The sequence below is a fragment of the Leopardus geoffroyi genome, chromosome E1, assembly GCF_018350155.1.
Source record: "Leopardus geoffroyi isolate Oge1 chromosome E1, O.geoffroyi_Oge1_pat1.0, whole genome shotgun sequence".
NCBI classification, from domain to species: domain Eukaryota; kingdom Metazoa; phylum Chordata; class Mammalia; order Carnivora; family Felidae; genus Leopardus; species Leopardus geoffroyi.
The window spans coordinates 55033286-55049377 of NC_059330.1; the positions used below are offsets into that span (position 1 = coordinate 55033286).

Here is a 16092-nt window from a genome sequence, read left to right on the forward strand (position 1 = left end):
GACGGGGTAGGGTACAGCTCGACGGCAAGACAGTCCAGGGCTCTCTGACTCCAGGCCACGGAACAGAATGTGGGCAGCTATAAATCAGAGGGCCTTGGGCCCTGCAGCTGCCTGAGCTTTGCACAAGTCCTGCCCCAGAGAAACAGTTGTAGGAGGTGGGAGGTAAGATCCACACAGCCAGAAGGCTTTATGCAGTTTTAATTCAAGAGCGCTGAAACTGTGAATCCCAAATGGAGCTGCATTTGGAATAGAAGACTTGGCTTTGATCTTTCCACTCAGCCAGTGGGGTGCAGGATCCCCTGGAGTGGGCTGAGCTGGCACCAGATTTTCTATCTTATCTGGCCGTGGACAGGATTGGAGGGCAGCTCTCCAGGACTAGGGGAAAACAAACCCAGCCCACTGAGTCCCAGGACATGCTCTGTGTCAGGTGGGGTGGAAGGGACTTTCCAAGGGCAAAATGCCCTGCTCCTCCTCAAAAAGATCCAGGGCTCTTACACCCGTGGCACCTGAGGCCACATCCCAGAAGCCTGCCAAAGTGGCCTGCAAGGGCTGACACTGCCAGGCCCAGAGGCTCCTGGGTTGGTGCTTGCAGAGAAGGAAGAGAAGTTGATGCTGCAAGAGACAGCTAATCAAAGGGAGTTAAGAATGAGTCACTATCTGGACATCTTGGTCTCTAGTTAGGGCTTAGAGTCCCACCAGTGGTAAGAGAAACCATTCCAAACCTTTTCACAGCACCAACGGCCTGGGGTCTGGCCCGCCCCCTCCTAACCTTGCCCTTATCCTTTGGCCCATGTCGAGGTCCCTGCAGGTAAGCAAGGCCTGAAGACTGCCCCACAGGGCAGTGGAGGGACCCCTCCCTACCTCACCTGTTGAGTAGGGAAGCCCTGGGGGCCTCCGACTAAGCTGAAGGCCAGAACTCCTACCCCTTCCCTACCACTGAGGGGCCGGACACAGTACAAAGAGGGCTTCCAAATGCAGTCAGATTCTAGTGGGATTCACCAGGATCAAGGGGACTGGGAACTGAGGGCCTCAGCAGTAGTTCTGGCTCTGCCATCAAATGCTCCGACACCTTGAGCAAATCACTGCAATTCACCTGCAGGTTTCCTCCCCTTGGGAATACCCTAGGTACCCTTGAGGGTCTCTTCCGTGACTGTTTTGAAACGTGTCTGGCCTTGATAACCACCGCAGATCATGACTGGACAGTTAGGAATCCAGGGGCGTTCCCCCAGCCCCCACCCCCTCGCTCTCTGCCTGTTAAAGCACCAGGCAGCCTGGCGGTCCGGAACCTGTGCCTCTGGCGCCTCCTTGTGGCTGTCAGGTGCAGCTGCTCCCAGAGGCAGAGAAGTGAGGGGTGGAGACTAAGAAATCACAGGTACCTTCAGGAAGGTACCGCTGAGTGGCTTCTGCTTCCTCCTGCAGCCCTTGCAACTGAGCAGAGGCTCCAGGCTTCAACAGAGCGCGGTGCTTCAGCCACAAGCAGCTGCATCCAAAACTCACTCCTGGGTCCAAAGAGAAGCAGCAAGGACAAAGGACACATGCTCACTTTCCAAGCCTCCTGTTTTTCAGGGCCTAGCTCGTTCACTTCCAAACTTCTTGGGGTCACACTTAGCCTACTTCTGCAGGACAAAAGCAGACTGAGCTCCTCCTGCCCTGATCCCACCACGCTGGACTAGACGCTGCAGGCTGGACCTTCTGGTGGCTCACCACTGAGGCCCAAGGAGAAAGCAGGGGAAAGTGCTGTGCAGTACACTTTACTCCAGGTCAGGGCCTCCACTCCAGGGCACCGCCTCTGCCCTTCCAAGGGAAAGGGGGCGTCCTGGCCATTCACCTCTGTTCCCACCTCCACCCTGCCTCCTGTGGATTCGTGCTGTCCACTCCAGGTCCGAGAGTCCACTCCAGGTTTCTCCTGGCCAGCCCTGGAGCAGTTCATCCACACTGCCAGCCTGAGGGAGGCCAAGGCAAGTCCAGCCCAGAATCTTCTGAAGGGCCCCAAAAGGAGGCTCCCAGGCTAGATGGAGGTAGAAGCACTCTGCCCCAAAGGCCTCAAAGGTTCACCTCCTTTGGACTGCGTGGTCCCACCACCCCCATTCACAGAGGGTGGCTGCCCGCAAGGTCAGTGGTCAACGGGACTCTGACAGCCCATCTCTATAGTGCTTCTCTTCCACATGGCTGGTCTGCTCCAGAAGCCACTGCCGCTCATGTTCGGTCACTGTCAGTCTGAGCGTCACCTCTTGAAAGATGCTACTCACAGCCACCTGTGTGAACCAGAGAGAGCAGAGCCAGCTAAGTTACAGCTATGAGCTCTAGCACCACTGGGGCTCACCGCCCAGGCCTCACCATCCCACCAGTGACATCCTTACCTGCTCAAAGTGAAGCTTCCGGAACATCCGGATACTTGGTTCATTTCCTTGCCCAATTTTAGCCTCAAACTTGGTCAGACCTAGCTTGGTCACTCCTCCCAGAGAAGATCAAAAGAGAGGGACAAGCCACAGGGTGAAGCCCCCCTCCCACACACACCTCCTGCCCTTCCTGTCCCATTTTGCCTTGGAGGCACCTGTCACCTGCCCCCCCCCCCCCCACCCTCAGGCCTGGAGAAGGCCCACTCCCAACATGCTCTCATGTGCCCTCACCCTCACCTGGGCCTGGCCACTTCTCCCACTGTCTGCTCAGACTTCCTTACCATAAGACATCATCATGAGAACAGCCTCAGTGCCAAAGCCTTTGCCCCTGCAGCTGGGCTCTAAGAAAAACAATGATAGTCACTGATGCTGTGTGCCAGGCTCCACCGCAGGTCCTGGACAGCTAAAACCTCATTTCATCCCTCGCAGCCCTACACAGTACTATTATTACCATTGTGCAGATAAGGCAACAGACACAGAAATTAAAATGACCTGCACAAGCGCTCACAGCTTAGAGACCCCCAGCAACCTGACCCCAAAGCTGACCCTTTAACCTCAGTGTGCTGCCTCAGGAGGACAGTTTTGGGGAAAGGCTCTGGACCAAGAAGGACACAAACTAGAGGGGCTCCTCCCACAGCATGGGAAGATGCTCCAGATACGCTCATTTATTTTGGGAGGGTCCCCAGTGCCCAGTCCCCCCCCCCCCCACCCCCAGCAAGGATGGGGCATGATGAAGTTGGAAGACCCCCAAACCAAAGGTTAAATTCGCATCTAAGCATAACATGGGAATAAAGGAAACCTCCACGGGTGAGCCACTAGGTGCTGGGCTTACTAACGTGGAACCTTCCATTGAGCTGAGGACCCTCTGCAGCCCCAGCTGGCTTAGGGTTCAGCAGATCGAGGGCCAGAAGGGAGGGAAGGCAGGGCCAGGTGGAACAAACCTGCAATCATGACCTCAATCTCCCCCAAGGAGGGGTCCCCTGGATCTGTGAGGAAGAGGTTCACATCTCCCGCCATGCAGCTCTCTTCAGTGGTGCGTGGCTGGGCCTGCCACCTCTCTGCATCCAGCACAATGAATGTGCATTCTGAGGAGGGAAGCGACAGAGTTATCGCCTCCACTCCCCAAAGCAGGGGAGTAACGACAGTCTTCCCACCCAAACCAGAGAGCTGCAGAACATCGCCTCTGTCCGCCGGGAGAAAAAGGGGCCCAGAGCTCCCTTTAGCGGATTACAAAGCCCTAAATTTGCCTCACGCGGGAAAAGACAGTCTCCCCCGAACAGCAGCTGTATTCTCAGGGAGCAGTAACCACAACTGGGTTTGTGCAAGAGATGTGAGGGGCAGGGCCTCAATTTACAGCCAGAGCCCCAAATGCTTTACTCTCTCTCCCAGGCCTGATGCAGTGAGTGGGGAAGAAGACAGAAGTGTCAGCCACGGGGACTGGCTTCAGTGGGCATAAGAGTATGACGGTTTCAGGCACTTTCCGGATTTTTCATGAAGGGCTTTTCACAAAGTTTCTGTGGCCCTGGAAGGGCTACAGCTGGGAATGAGAAAGGGAGAGAGGGAACCAGGAGACTGCCTCTGGAGCCAGCACAGGGCTTCTGCTTCTCACTGTCTGCATCTTCCCGCCAGCTCTGCTGCATCGAATACTCTTGCTCCAGGGTCAGGGGCTCAGAGGCTGTCAAACGCTGCAGCTCCTCCGATTTCATCCACTCGTGGTACCTGCAGGGACAGGGGATGACCTTTGGCATGCAGGACTGATTCAGAAGCACGGGCCTGACATTTTATGAGATGAGGAAATTGGTAGAAAAGAGAGGCCCACAAGGCTAACACAGGGCTCATAAAAGACCCAAGGAAAGGGTCACAGTAGTTACTAAGACAGAGAGCCACCAGCACAAGACCCAGAAGCAGGCTGGTCCTACAAGAGAGCAGCAGGAGGGATCAGTTCTGTCTGTCCAGCTTCCCATCCGGTCTCAGGGGTCAGTGCGGGGGAGCAGTCTGAACTCAAACATTCCTCAGATTCCTGAGTGGAAGTGTATAGCAGGCTGACCTCAGTAAGGAAGGCTGGACAGATCTCCACAAAGGCCGAGCACAGGAAACCCCAAAATAAAAACTGCAAGTAGAGAATACACCCCCACATCCACACCATCCCAGTCTACGAGACATCTGTCAATTGCCAATTACCCCCCCCCCCCCCAACACACACACACACAAGAGTCTGACCCTGCGACTCAGTTCTGGCCTCTTAAAAACAGTAGACATCAGAACAACCCATCAGCTCAGTTTTATGACAAGCTGACATTAAGTCTTCAAGAACGGAGCATATTCACTGACGCCAGAAGAACGTCACTAATTTACAATTGGGCAGTTCCTTCTTTTCTTACACACATTCACTTTAAATAATTCCTTGCTGAAAGTCCAAAAAGGAAGCTGGGAGGATGAAAGGGAAAAGCGGGGATGAGTAACTTGAAGGGAAGTCGTCCTCCTCTGCTTCAGCATCCACTTTTTTCTGTCATTACTGCTCCAAGCGATGATGCTTCTCCTTCTTAGAGGAAATAGCCTCTGAGGTTGGGGCTAAGGAAGGGAGGCCCTCCTGGCTGCACCTTGGAGAACTGGCTTGCACCCCATGTTAGGTGGACCCTTACCTAGGCACGTGCTCTGAGGTGTAGGGTACCAGCACCACCTTCTTTCCCAGCAGCAAGATGTTCTCATTTAATCTCATGGTAGCAGCCTGCAGGTGGGGAGGGCAAGCACTTCAGGACCTTGTTTCCTCCCACTTAGGGTGGGAGCCCTGAGCCTTCAGTTCACTGAATGTCTCCCTGGGGCTAAGCTGTCAGAAGAACCTTGGTCCTTTCCAAACACTTTCCTTCCAAACACTTCAGAGAACACTACTCTAGACCCCTTGAGAGAAGGGGGAGCGGGCTGGTTAAAGATAATTAAACAATTCTTGAATCCCATCTCAGGGGGGTTAAGCCTGAGCTGCCATGTCTGCGTGTCCCACCTCGCCGAACGTGGAAGCCCGGAGCTCAAGTACCGACACTTAACCCCAAAGCTCCCATCACGCGCCCCAGTCCTGACACTCGGTCCCACGATCAACTTTCAGCCCCGCTTTAAGCCTATTTCCAACCCCTTCTCCCAGCGACCACCCCCCCCCCCCCACCTGACTCGGGCCCTCTCTCCTCCCTACCCACCAAGCCAGGCCTAATTAGGCTCCTTTAGGGTGAGGCAGACTTAAATTCTCACTCCCCTCCCCTTAGTGTGGACCTGTGGGCTACTCTCCTCGATCCCTTCCTTCCCCACCCCCACCCCCCAACACCGGGGTCCCAGAACGGCTCAACACACACCCACTCCCCGCCGAAGAAAGCGTCCCCACCCGAGGGGGCGATCCGCCCCCTGAGACAAGCCCAGCTTCCCCACCGGCCCGCGGCCTCCCAGCCCGCACGCGCGTGGGAGCGCCCCTCCCCGGTTTCCGCCACGCAGACGGCAGCCGCCCCGGCCCAATCCCGGTCCCGCCTCCGCAAGGCGCCCAATCAGCGCGCTGCGCCCCGCCCAGGGCGCGCACGGGCTAGGTGGGCTCCGAACGCGGGCGCATGCGCGCTGCGCGCGCTGGTGCGGGACAGCTGGCGCCGGCGGCAGCGGAGGGGTTGGAGGCGGCGGCCGGGAGTCAGCCGCCGTGCAGGTGTCCGGTCCGGCGGGAGGGTGGGATGGGCTGGGGCGGCGCCAGACTCGGGGCCCTTCCGGGAGGGAGGAATAAGTCGGGGAAATGCTCGGAGCGGGGCTCTTGAGAAGAGGGGGAGGCTTGAGGCTGGGGAGCCCAGAGGCAGGGCAAAATACAGGTGGCGGGGGGGCGGAGAATGGAGGACTCGTTCCAAAGGAGAGGTTTCGGGACCAGGAGTTGGGTTGGGAGGCGACCTGGAAAAGCCCCCAGTTTGTTGCCCTAGGCGGAGGTGACAGTTATTTGGGCTGCCGTGTGTGGTAGCGAGCTCGCTGTTCCTGACATCAAACGTGGATAGCCACCTCAGAGTGTGCAAAGGGGGCGCTTGTGGTGGGGGAGACTTCGTGGCTTGTGGGTCTCCTCGTTTCACTTGGAGTCTGAGCGGCCCTGGATGCATTCATGCCCCGCACAGCAAGGAAAAAGTTCGAGGAAACCACCCTGGTGTCCGTCATCTAGGGCTGTCTCTCATGGCAGATGTTGTGGCCACGTCTGTAATAAAAGTACAGGGGGCGGGGGGAGGGGCGCCATCCAGAAGTGCCCCCACCCCCATCGAGGTCTATCAGAAAGTTGAAGTCTGCTCTTTTGCCTTAGGGAGCCACAGGAGCCGGCGGAAAGAGAAGAAACCTAAAGAAACTCGGCTGCCCACCGACCCTTCCTCACTTTTGGAAATGGCGGGAGAAATCACAGAGACCGGGGAGCTCTATTCTCCCTACGTGAGTTTTACCCACATGGTTGCCACCGGCTCCTAGAGAAGCACGGTGCTTCCTCGACTGTACTAGCGATTGCTGCTGCTTTTGGACCCTGGCGAAAGCCAGGGTGGGGAACTCCATTCACCAGGAGCCACGTTGCCGCTGTCCTGGCTCAGAGCATGTGATGGGAGTTGGCTCACGTGGTAGATGCTGGTCAGAGTGGTCAAGGAAACAAAAGTGACTTGCTCATGCCTTGCGCCTTGCGATATTTATGCCGGGGCCACTAATACTTTCGGGCTGTGCTGCTGTGGGTAGATGGTGATTGACAGCTGCTGACTCTGGGTTTGCTCATCTCAGCAGTTTGAAAGTACTTTGGTTGCCAGCTGAGTTGTAAGTTGTGCAGCTTTTATGGTCTCGGATGGCGTAAGAGGCAGAGAAAGCAGAGACTTCCAAGTGCAGTTTGCTGGAGTCTGTAATTAGAACAATTAGAAGGACTGATTTCTTACTGTGTTGGGTCTGCGTTACCCCCCCCCCCCGCCCCCACCTCCCACCAGTACACCCAGTTTATCTTCCTTGTGTAATAAAAAGATTGGTCGTGGTTACATCAGAGTCCTCTTGCCTGGATACCTAGCTGGAGGATTGGAATAATCACATGATTGACTCATGTTGCTACTAAGTATCCCAGGGAAAAGCAGCACTGCCTTAAGTAGCAAAAGTCCTCTTTCTAGATCGACCTAACCTGTGGAACCCCTGCTTTGTTTCTGCTAGCTTCCCAGACCCTGGAGCTGTGGTGTGATGGATAAGGAAGCATCTCTGAGGGGCACCTGGGTGGCTCAGTCAATTAAGCATCTCTTAATTTCGGCTCAGTTGGTGATCTCACAGTTTGTGAGTTCAAGTCCCGCATCAGGCTCTGTGCTGACAGTGTGGAGCCTGCTTGGGATGCTCTCTTCCTCTCTCTCTGCCCCTCCACCACTCATGCTGTCTCTCTCAAATAAGTAAATAAATAAATAAGCATCTCTGAAAATAGCTGGCAAAAAGCCATTTTCACACCAGAGTGTTCCTACTGGATTTGTGCCTTTCGTGTGTAGCACTAAAAGAACCTCCTTCCCCTCAATAATTTATCGAGGGAAGTCTTTCTTGAACTTTGGACTGAATCTCATTGTGGTCCTTTCATCTGAGGAATTGGGTAACAGCTCACAGCCTCCTCCTGGTATCAGTAGTGAAGTGTCCATATTGTCCATAAAAGTTCCTGCTGCTTCTCAGAGCATCTGTACGCTTAGAGATGAGAAAACGAGTTACACTGAGTTTTGAAAAGGAAAATATCTTGATATGCTCACTTTCTTGTGTGTCTCCAGTTCACATAATCATTTCACACGTCGGCGTATACCCACAGGAAATTGGGCAGTAGGCCTGAAGGCCTCAGTGGGTTCTGCTTCCCACCCCCAGTTTTCCTGTGTGATTGGTTTTGTTTGAGGGCCTACTACTCTGGGCATTTGCCATAAACAACTGTTTGCATTCTCTTATCCTACCGGTGGAGAGAGATGGGAAGAGATGGGCGGTGGTGAGGTGGTATTAGGCAGGAGTTAGTGGTCAGGGTTTGAGGAGAGATCATGCCTTTTTCCTGAGTTTTCCCCTGACTCTGCCATCCTGGGAGAGAGGTTCTTGATCCCTTGTGAGACCAGGAGAAGGGCATAAGGTTCCCCATCGGCAGAGCCCAGAAAAGCAGTGGAACTCACTCCATTGCGGACATGGCTTGGAATCCCCTGCTCAGCACAGGACAGGCATGACCCGCTCTCGAGGTCTTGGGAAACCGAGACACTGAGCACTTACTTGGCTCACGAAGGTGCATCAGCCCATAACTTGGGTTATTCGCAACACAGAGCCTCTCCCTACCTCTGTGTTGCCCTGTTGTCAGGTCTTTTCTGCTTTGCGGGTGTTAGGGATGTTTGCCTTAGCTTGCGTTGTTCTGCATAAAAATACCTGTACTTGGCAGACTGGCCTCAGAGGACTTACCTGTCAGGCCCTCTCAAGGAGAGTGCCGGATTCAGAACACGGTTCAGGCCCACATGCCACCCCCACCTCCTCAAAGCGATCTCAGAACAGGCATGTCTGTTTCCCTATTTACGGGGACCAGGAGTGGCTCAGGACTGCGGGGATTGTGTGATCCAAATAGAGGATGTAGTGGACCACCACCTGCACAAGGGTCAGTGGCCAAGGGCCCCTCCTGCCAGCCAGTCTTGCCAAAGATCATTGCTGTTGCTTTCGAAGGACAGGCCGCTTGCTTCCGCATCTCTTTTGCCTTCTGTTTCCTTTGACAAGTGTCACTGGGGAAGCGGGCAAAAACCACCGTTAACTCCTGCCTCGTGCACATCTGGGGGTGAGGCCGCCGGGCATTAGGTAAGGCAGCAGGAACGCCGCACTGACGTCCTTAGAGCACAGGGGAGCAGGTCCCCCATCCCGAGGAAGAGTGGAGAAGGGGAAGAGACGGTTTAGCCTGCAGCGGGGCTTCATTCTGCTTTTGGCCACACTTTCCACGAGGCTGTCCCCACAGAACCGTCAGGTAACCAGCAGAAGAGAACGTCTCCTTCCTCTTCCTCCTGCCCCACAACTACCTTTGACCTGGCTTGTGGCTTAGCTCAGATCTGCTTCCTGCTCCATAAGTCTACTCCTAGTTGGTCCTCGCTGACACCTTTGCTGAAGGTCAGAAGGGTTTAACTCTTGCCAGGAAGGTGAAGACATCTCATGTTATCCTACAGGGCTCCCTGAGCCCCCTAGGCCCAGAGTACTCCCTTTGAAACTGAAGAATGTCAATAGTGCAAGAGAAGCGTGACTGCCCATTTCTGCTCCTAACTGCTAACAGCGCGTATCCCAGTTAACTCCTTTTGTAAAGTTCTTAAGGGTGTTTTTTTTTTTTTAATCAAAAATTTTTAATTTTTATTAGAGCTCCATGCCCAGCACGGAGCCTGATGTGGGGGCTTAGTCCCACAACCCTGAGATCGTGACCTGAGCCAAAACCAAGTCAGACGCTTAACTGACTGAGGTCGTGACTTGAGCCAAAATCAAGAGTCAGACGCTCAACTGACTGCACCCAGGCACCCTTTAAAGGTCTTTTTCGCTGAGACTTATTTGAAGTTTCTGGTGGCAGTCTTGCCCCTCCCCCCCCCCCCCCCCCCCCCCCATATCCCAGGACATTTGGCAATGTCTGGAGACGTTTGTGATCATCCCAGCACAGGCACGAGGCTGGGGAGTACTAGAACCTAGTGGGTAGAGACCAGGGATGCTACTAAACATCCTACAATCCATAGGACAGCCCCACAACAGAAGAATCTGGCCCCAAATTCCAACAGTGCTCAGCCAGAGATAGACCCTTGACCCTTCATCTCAAGACCTTAGGTATCACTGAATTCAAAAATGCCTCTTGTACTGTTACAAAACATTTTGGCAAAGAACCATCACTTTCCCTCTCATGAGAACCTTCACCAAGGCCATTTTCCAAAAAGAAAAAGGGTCTACCCTTCATATGTGTTCTTGCTTAGAAGGGCAACATGCGGAGAACAAAGCTGCAGGGAGAGATGTAGGAACACGGTTCAACCTTGGTTTAATCCTTCTGGGATCTGTCTGTGTGATCACACTGAGACCATGGTGTTTACAACGGGACAGAGACTGTGAGGCTTACGTTAGGACCTCGCCAGGTCCAATCAGCTCAGCCAAGGATTCCTAGCTGGAGGCTCTGTGCCAGGCACCCTGAGAAGCGACACCGGGACCTCAGTTGTAGCAATGGGGAATGGATGAGTACACCAACATCGAGAACCAGGACATAGGAAGTATTCTTGCTCTAGGGGTTCAAAAGTGGGGAGCGAGACTGGAAGGGCTTTGTGGGGGAAGCAGCATTTGCGTGTGTCCAAGTGCTGGGTGGGATTTGAGGGGCCGGTGGCCTGTGCCAAGTGTAAACAGACTGTGAGCAGAGCTCTTTCCCATCTGCAGGATGCCTGCCTATCCAGCACTCAGATGTGTGCCTGCCTAGAAGCCTGTCCCTCCCTAACCACTGCCCGGCCCCTTATCCCCCAGCTCTATTAAAACAGCAACAACAACAACAACACTGGGAGAATGGGCCCCAATTTGTGTGATAAAAAATTCAGTACATGGTTGTTTTAGAAAAATTTTCTAAATACAGAGAAGCACAGGGTGCCTGGGTGGCTCAGTCAGTTAAGTGTCTAACTCTTGATTTCATCTCAGGTTGTGATCCCAGGGTCATGGGATCAACCCCCACATCAGGCTCTGCACTGAGCATAGAGCCTGCTTGGGATTCTCTCTCTCCCTCTCCCTCCACCCCCGCCCTCTCTTTCCCTCTCCCTCTCCCTCCCCACCCCCCTGCCCCTCTCTCTTGCTTGTGCAGTCTCTCTCAAAATAAACTTGAAAAGGTATACATATACGTGTGTATATATACACACATACATATATAAAAAGTACATATTTCAAAGAACAAGGAAGTAAAAATGAGAGATTGGTAGGTGTTCACAGAGATTGTTTCTGTTGCTGTTTTAAACAGGGATAAGCAGTAAAGCAAACTGTAAATGAGCCAATGTCGTAGAACACAGGAAGACCCTTTGGGAAGCGGCGGTCACAGCCCAGGCTGGAAGCGATTTAGGTTGTAAACGGGAGTATGACCAGAGGTAGCGACAAAAGACTCTTCAGAAGTAGAATCACTAGGACTGGGATACGCGGGAGGGGGGAGGCAGGAGTGACTAGAGACCGTGGATTTGAGGTCTGCAGAAAGACTGATGCGGAGGTGAAGCCACAGGACTGAGTGAAGTTGCTGAGGGAAAGGAGACAGTTTACATCAGAGCGTAAGAAGGAGTAAAGACTAAGAAAGTCATTGGATTGGGTAAATAGGAGGTCATTGGTGATTTTGAAGAACATCGTTTCAAAAGAGCTCTGGGAGTGGAAACGCAAAGTACAGAAACTTGGAAATGAAGGTAGAGGAAATAGGTAGCTTCGTTGGTGAGTGGGGTTAAGGGTAGTGAGAGGATTGTGGGTTTTTTTTTTAATATTTATTTATTTTTGAAAGAGTGTGAGTGGGAGAGGGGCAGAGAGAGAGGGAGACCAAGAATCCCAAGCAGGCTCTATGCGCTGTCAGCACAGAGCCCAATGCAGGGCTCGAACCTACAAACCATAAGATCATGACCTGAGCTGAAGTCTGATGCTTAACCGACTAAGCCACCCAGCCACCCCGAGAGGGTGGTGTTTTAAAGGTGTCAAGGACATTTGTAGGCAGAAGGGAGGAGCTGGTAGGAAGAAGATTCCAGAAAGAAGGACTGAGCCCAGAAATTCGGGTGCAGGAGGAAGGTCACATGTTCCCCATGGGTAGAGAGGGAGTGGGAAAGATGCAGACACTGATTGTCGAATGAAGAGGGAGTGAAGCTGGCGGAGGGCACATCAGATGGCCTCAGTCACCTCTGTGACACAGGAAGCAGCCTTCAACTGAGAGAGGTGGAGGTCAGGGGCTAGGGCTTGAAGAGGTTTCCTTTGGGAAATGCCAAGAAGTCCATGGTGGAATAAAGAAAATCAATGCTGTTGGAGCACAGGAGAAGGAACCATTCATCTGTGGTAAAACCAGTCATTATAATTAAAAAAAAAAAAAAAAATTCCAGGAACTTTTAGCAGCTTCATATAGGAAATAGAGGAAGGAGGTGCTGGGTCTGTCCAAGGCTGGGGTCGGGAGGGTCAGAACAGGGGAGGGTGTGTGAATCATGGGTAGAGGGTAGAGAGCACTTTGTGGAACTAGCCCATTGTACACGAGGCCAAAGAATGCAAATGCGGCCAGAGTGGAGGGGGTGGCCTGCGTGGGGAGGGTAGGGGGACTGCAGGTGTTGGTGGGAATGGACAAGGCTGTAGGAGGCTTCAGCTCAGAGAAAGGAATTTCCTGATCGAGATCTAGAAACAGGAACATTACAGTTAACAACTAGAGTCAAGGAGCGCCTGGGTGGCTCATTTGGTTGAGCGTCTGACTTTGGCTCAGGTCATGATCTCACGGTTCGTGAGTTCGAGCCCCACGTCAAGCTCTGTGCTGACAGCTCGGAGCCTGGAGCCTGCTTTGGACTCTGTGTCTCCCTCCCTCTCTCTCTCTCTCTCTCTCTCTCTCTCTCTCTCTGCCACACACACTGTTGCATGCATGCTCTCTCTCTCTCAAAAATACATTAAAAAAAAAAAAAAGCAGCTAGAGTCAAGTCAGTGTGAATGAGAATTTAAAATCTGAAGTCAGTGACTCAGGAATTGCACGCAGAGCCTGGTTGTCAGGGGCGAGGGAGAGGGTCTGCTGGTGGGTACCTGCCTTCTTTTTGGAGTGATAAAGCAGAATTAGATGATGGTGCTAAGAACCAGTAAATTGTGTCCTTTAAAAGGGTGGTTTTTTAAATTAAGTTTTTTATTTTAATTCCAGTATAGTTAACATACAGTGTTAGAGTGATTCAGTCCCATACAACCCCGGATGCTCATCACAACAAGTGCACCCCGTAACCCCCGTCACCTATTTCCCCCATCCCCCCACCACCTCCCCTCTGGTACCCATCAGTTAGTTCTCTGTTGTTAATACTCTATTTCTTAGTCTCTTTTTTTCCCTTTGCTCCTTCATTTTGTTTCTTAAATTCTACATATGAGAGACATCACACGGTATTTATTTTTCTGTATTGACTTATTTAGCGTTACACTTTCTAAATCCACCCATGTTGTTGCAAATGGCAAGATTTCATTCTTTTTATAGCTGAATAACATTTCAGTGTGTGTGTGTGTGTGTGTGTGTGTGTGTGTGTGTGTGTGTGTATGTATGTATATATGCCACTTCTTTATCCATTCATCTGTTGATGGACACTTGGGCTGTTTCCATAATTTGGCTGTCATAAATAATGCTGCAGTTAACATAGGGGTGCATGTATCCCTTTGAATTAGTGTTTTTGGTATTTTTTGGGTAAATGCCCAGTAATGCAATTGCTGGATCATAGGTAGTTCTATTTTTAACTTTTTGTGGTGCCACCATACTGTTTTCCACAGTGGTTACACCAGTTTACATTCCCACCAGCAGTGCATGAGGGTTCCTGTCTCTCCACATCCTTGCCAACACTTGTTGTTTCTTGTGTTGTTGATTTCAGCCATTCTGACAGGTGTGAGGTGATGTCTCGCTTTGATTTTCATTTGCATTTCCCTGATGACTGATGTTGAGCATCTTTGCATGTGTCCGTAGGCCATCTGGATGTCTTCTTTGGGGAAATGTCTGTTTATGTCTTCTGCCCATTTTTTAATTGGATTATTTGGGTTTTGGCTACTGTATAAATTTTTTTATATATTTTGGATGCTAATCCTTTATCAGATATGTCATTGGCAAATACCTTAAAAGGGTGAATTTCATGACATGTGAATTCTATCTCAATTTTCATAAGAATCCCTGAAGTCAGTGAGGGCAGGACGGTAGGGAAAAGGAAGCAGCATGAATGTTGACATCCCAAAGGACAATGGCGAGAATGGATGAGAGCAGGGTTGGGTCATGTGCTGAGAGGTCTTGGGAAGAGTGGAGGTTTTTTGAGGTCAGCACTGCAGTTCATCCTTGTGCCGGTTACCCCAGATGTGGCAGTGTGTCCTCAGGAAGCCTGCAGCCTGGTTGGGCAGAGAGCTAACCTCTGAGATGCAGCTTTGAATACTAGGAAATGGCAAGGTGATGGGGCGGTGCCCAAAAGCAGAGAAGGAACCAAACACCGGAGACCTCTTGGAAGGTCCGGCAGAAGGCAGGACTTTAGCCTTCCAAGTGTTGATGTTCCCTTCCCTAGCATTTGGTTGCACAGCACGCCTTCTTAGAACCTCGGCCGAATTCTCCCTTCTGACCTGCTTCTCTGGCCTCCCTGCCTCCAGTTTGGCTGTCACCCAGGGTCATCTTTGGGAGCCACTGCCGGGAGAGGTTAATTAATTTCAGAGCTTGAAGGTTACTTCTGTTGCTTCCAGGTGGGACTGGTGTACATGTTTAACCTCATCGTGGGCACTGGTGCACTCACCATGCCCAAGGCCTTTGCCACTGCCGGGTGGCTCGTCAGCCTGGTCCTGCTGGTGTTCCTGGGCTTCATGAGGTAAGAGGCTGGCACGCAGGGGCCGGGAGGAGGCTGCCCAGGGAGTCCTGACTTCTCTTCATTAACATGAGGAAGCGTGCCTGGGGGGCAGGGAGTCCGCGGTGAATCCTAACCAGAGTGGCCCAGAGACAGGAAAGGAGACGCAAAGGCCTCCAGGTCTCATGCTAACGGAGCAGTTACACAATCTGATCAGTTAAGAGTCAAGACATCCAACTGGGCTTTGGAATGTTTCACGTGGCGCTCACATTGCCTCTCTGGCTGGTTGACCTCCCCGGTTGTATGCTTTAGTAATGGTACCATCATCAATTTTTGTTCTTCGAGAAAATACCACCTGGCCACAGGAAAAGAATCTGACAAACATCTACAGTGATAAGGGAAGTCAGTTTGGAATTTAGAATTTGCCTAAGATAGCCCACAAAGTAAGTGATTATTAACACACGGGGAGGCACGTAATCACATGTTAATCTCAGCCCACTTTGTGCCTGGCAGCAAAGAGGTGCCCGGTGCCTTCCCAAGCTTTCAGGGGCACCCGCTCCTAGATCCAGGTGTGTGGGGTTCACCAGCTGGTGCCTCACAGAAGGTAGATCCTACTTGAGAGGCTCCTCTCGGATTCTGCATGCTGGCGGGGAGTCATTCAGCAAGTGCCCCAGGCTCGTAAGGGATTTAGGACTATGCATTTCCAGGTGGGAATCTACAGGCTGCCAAAAAGAGGCAAGGGAACACCTGGAAACACCCCTCAGAAGGACCTTCCCTGGGAGAAGTGACACCAGGCACTGTTCTTGGGTTGGGTTACAGGTGAAGCAAATTGGGACGTAGAAGAGGCTGGATGGGAAAACGCTCACATTTCTGTTTCTTCACTCATTTTCTCTTGGGGGGGGGGGCGGTTTGTGGCCTTCCTTGGCTCATTACATACTGCAAGTCCTTGTCCTTCTGTGGCTCTGCTGTCCCCTTTAAAGGACCTTCAGCACAGGCAGCTGTCTGAATGGGAGGTGATTATTGGGGGCCCCCAGGTAGGGGCGGCCGTGTCCCCTCCCTGCTCAGCCCATTTATATTTGAACATGATCGATGAGTTGGCTTTGTGCAACCATGAGAATCCTTTTTATGCCTTAACTAAGATTGATTCTAGTTTTATTTGCAAAAAGAAGGGAAAATCTGAAGTCCTTAAAATGGTCACTTAGGCA

At 52.2% G+C, this 16092-nt stretch overlaps 2 protein-coding genes across 8 annotated transcripts in view; one reads left to right on the forward strand and one right to left on the reverse strand.

The window, feature by feature from the left end:
• Positions 1–181: 181 nt before the first annotated feature.
• On the reverse strand, positions 182–5895 carry NAT9 (N-acetyltransferase 9 (putative)). Of its 4 annotated transcripts, none has more exons than XM_045490888.1 (7): positions 5741–5895; positions 5042–5127; positions 4009–4118; positions 3341–3484; positions 2681–2740; positions 2361–2455; positions 182–2255 (listed from the first exon to the last, which is right to left on the reverse strand). In XM_045490888.1, exons 2-7 carry the CDS (start codon positions 5116–5118, stop codon positions 2121–2123), a joined length of 621 nt encoding a protein of 206 aa, XP_045346844.1. In that variant the 5' UTR covers positions 5119–5127; positions 5741–5895; the 3' UTR covers positions 182–2120. The 4 variants fall into 4 exon arrangements, with proteins under 4 accessions (XP_045346844.1, XP_045346847.1, XP_045346845.1 ...); XM_045490891.1 differs by having other exon boundaries at positions 5770–5883; XM_045490889.1 differs by having other exon boundaries at positions 2361–2452; positions 5741–5847.
• Positions 5896–5942: 47 nt separating this feature from the next.
• TMEM104 (transmembrane protein 104) overlaps positions 5943–16092 on the forward strand; it is a 59337-nt gene continuing 49187 nt past the window's right edge. For 2 of the 4 annotated variants that reach the window (XM_045490820.1, XM_045490821.1), the window contains exons 1-3: positions 5985–6095; positions 6703–6824; positions 14790–14911. In XM_045490820.1, coding sequence (XP_045346776.1) covers positions 5987–6095; positions 6703–6824; positions 14790–14911 — 353 coding nt within the window. In that variant the 5' untranslated portion in view covers positions 5985–5986. Of the gene's footprint in view, positions 6096–6702; positions 6825–14789; positions 14912–16092 lie in introns of all 4 variants that reach the window. The other 2 variants (XM_045490822.1, XM_045490823.1) reach the window with 2 other exon arrangements.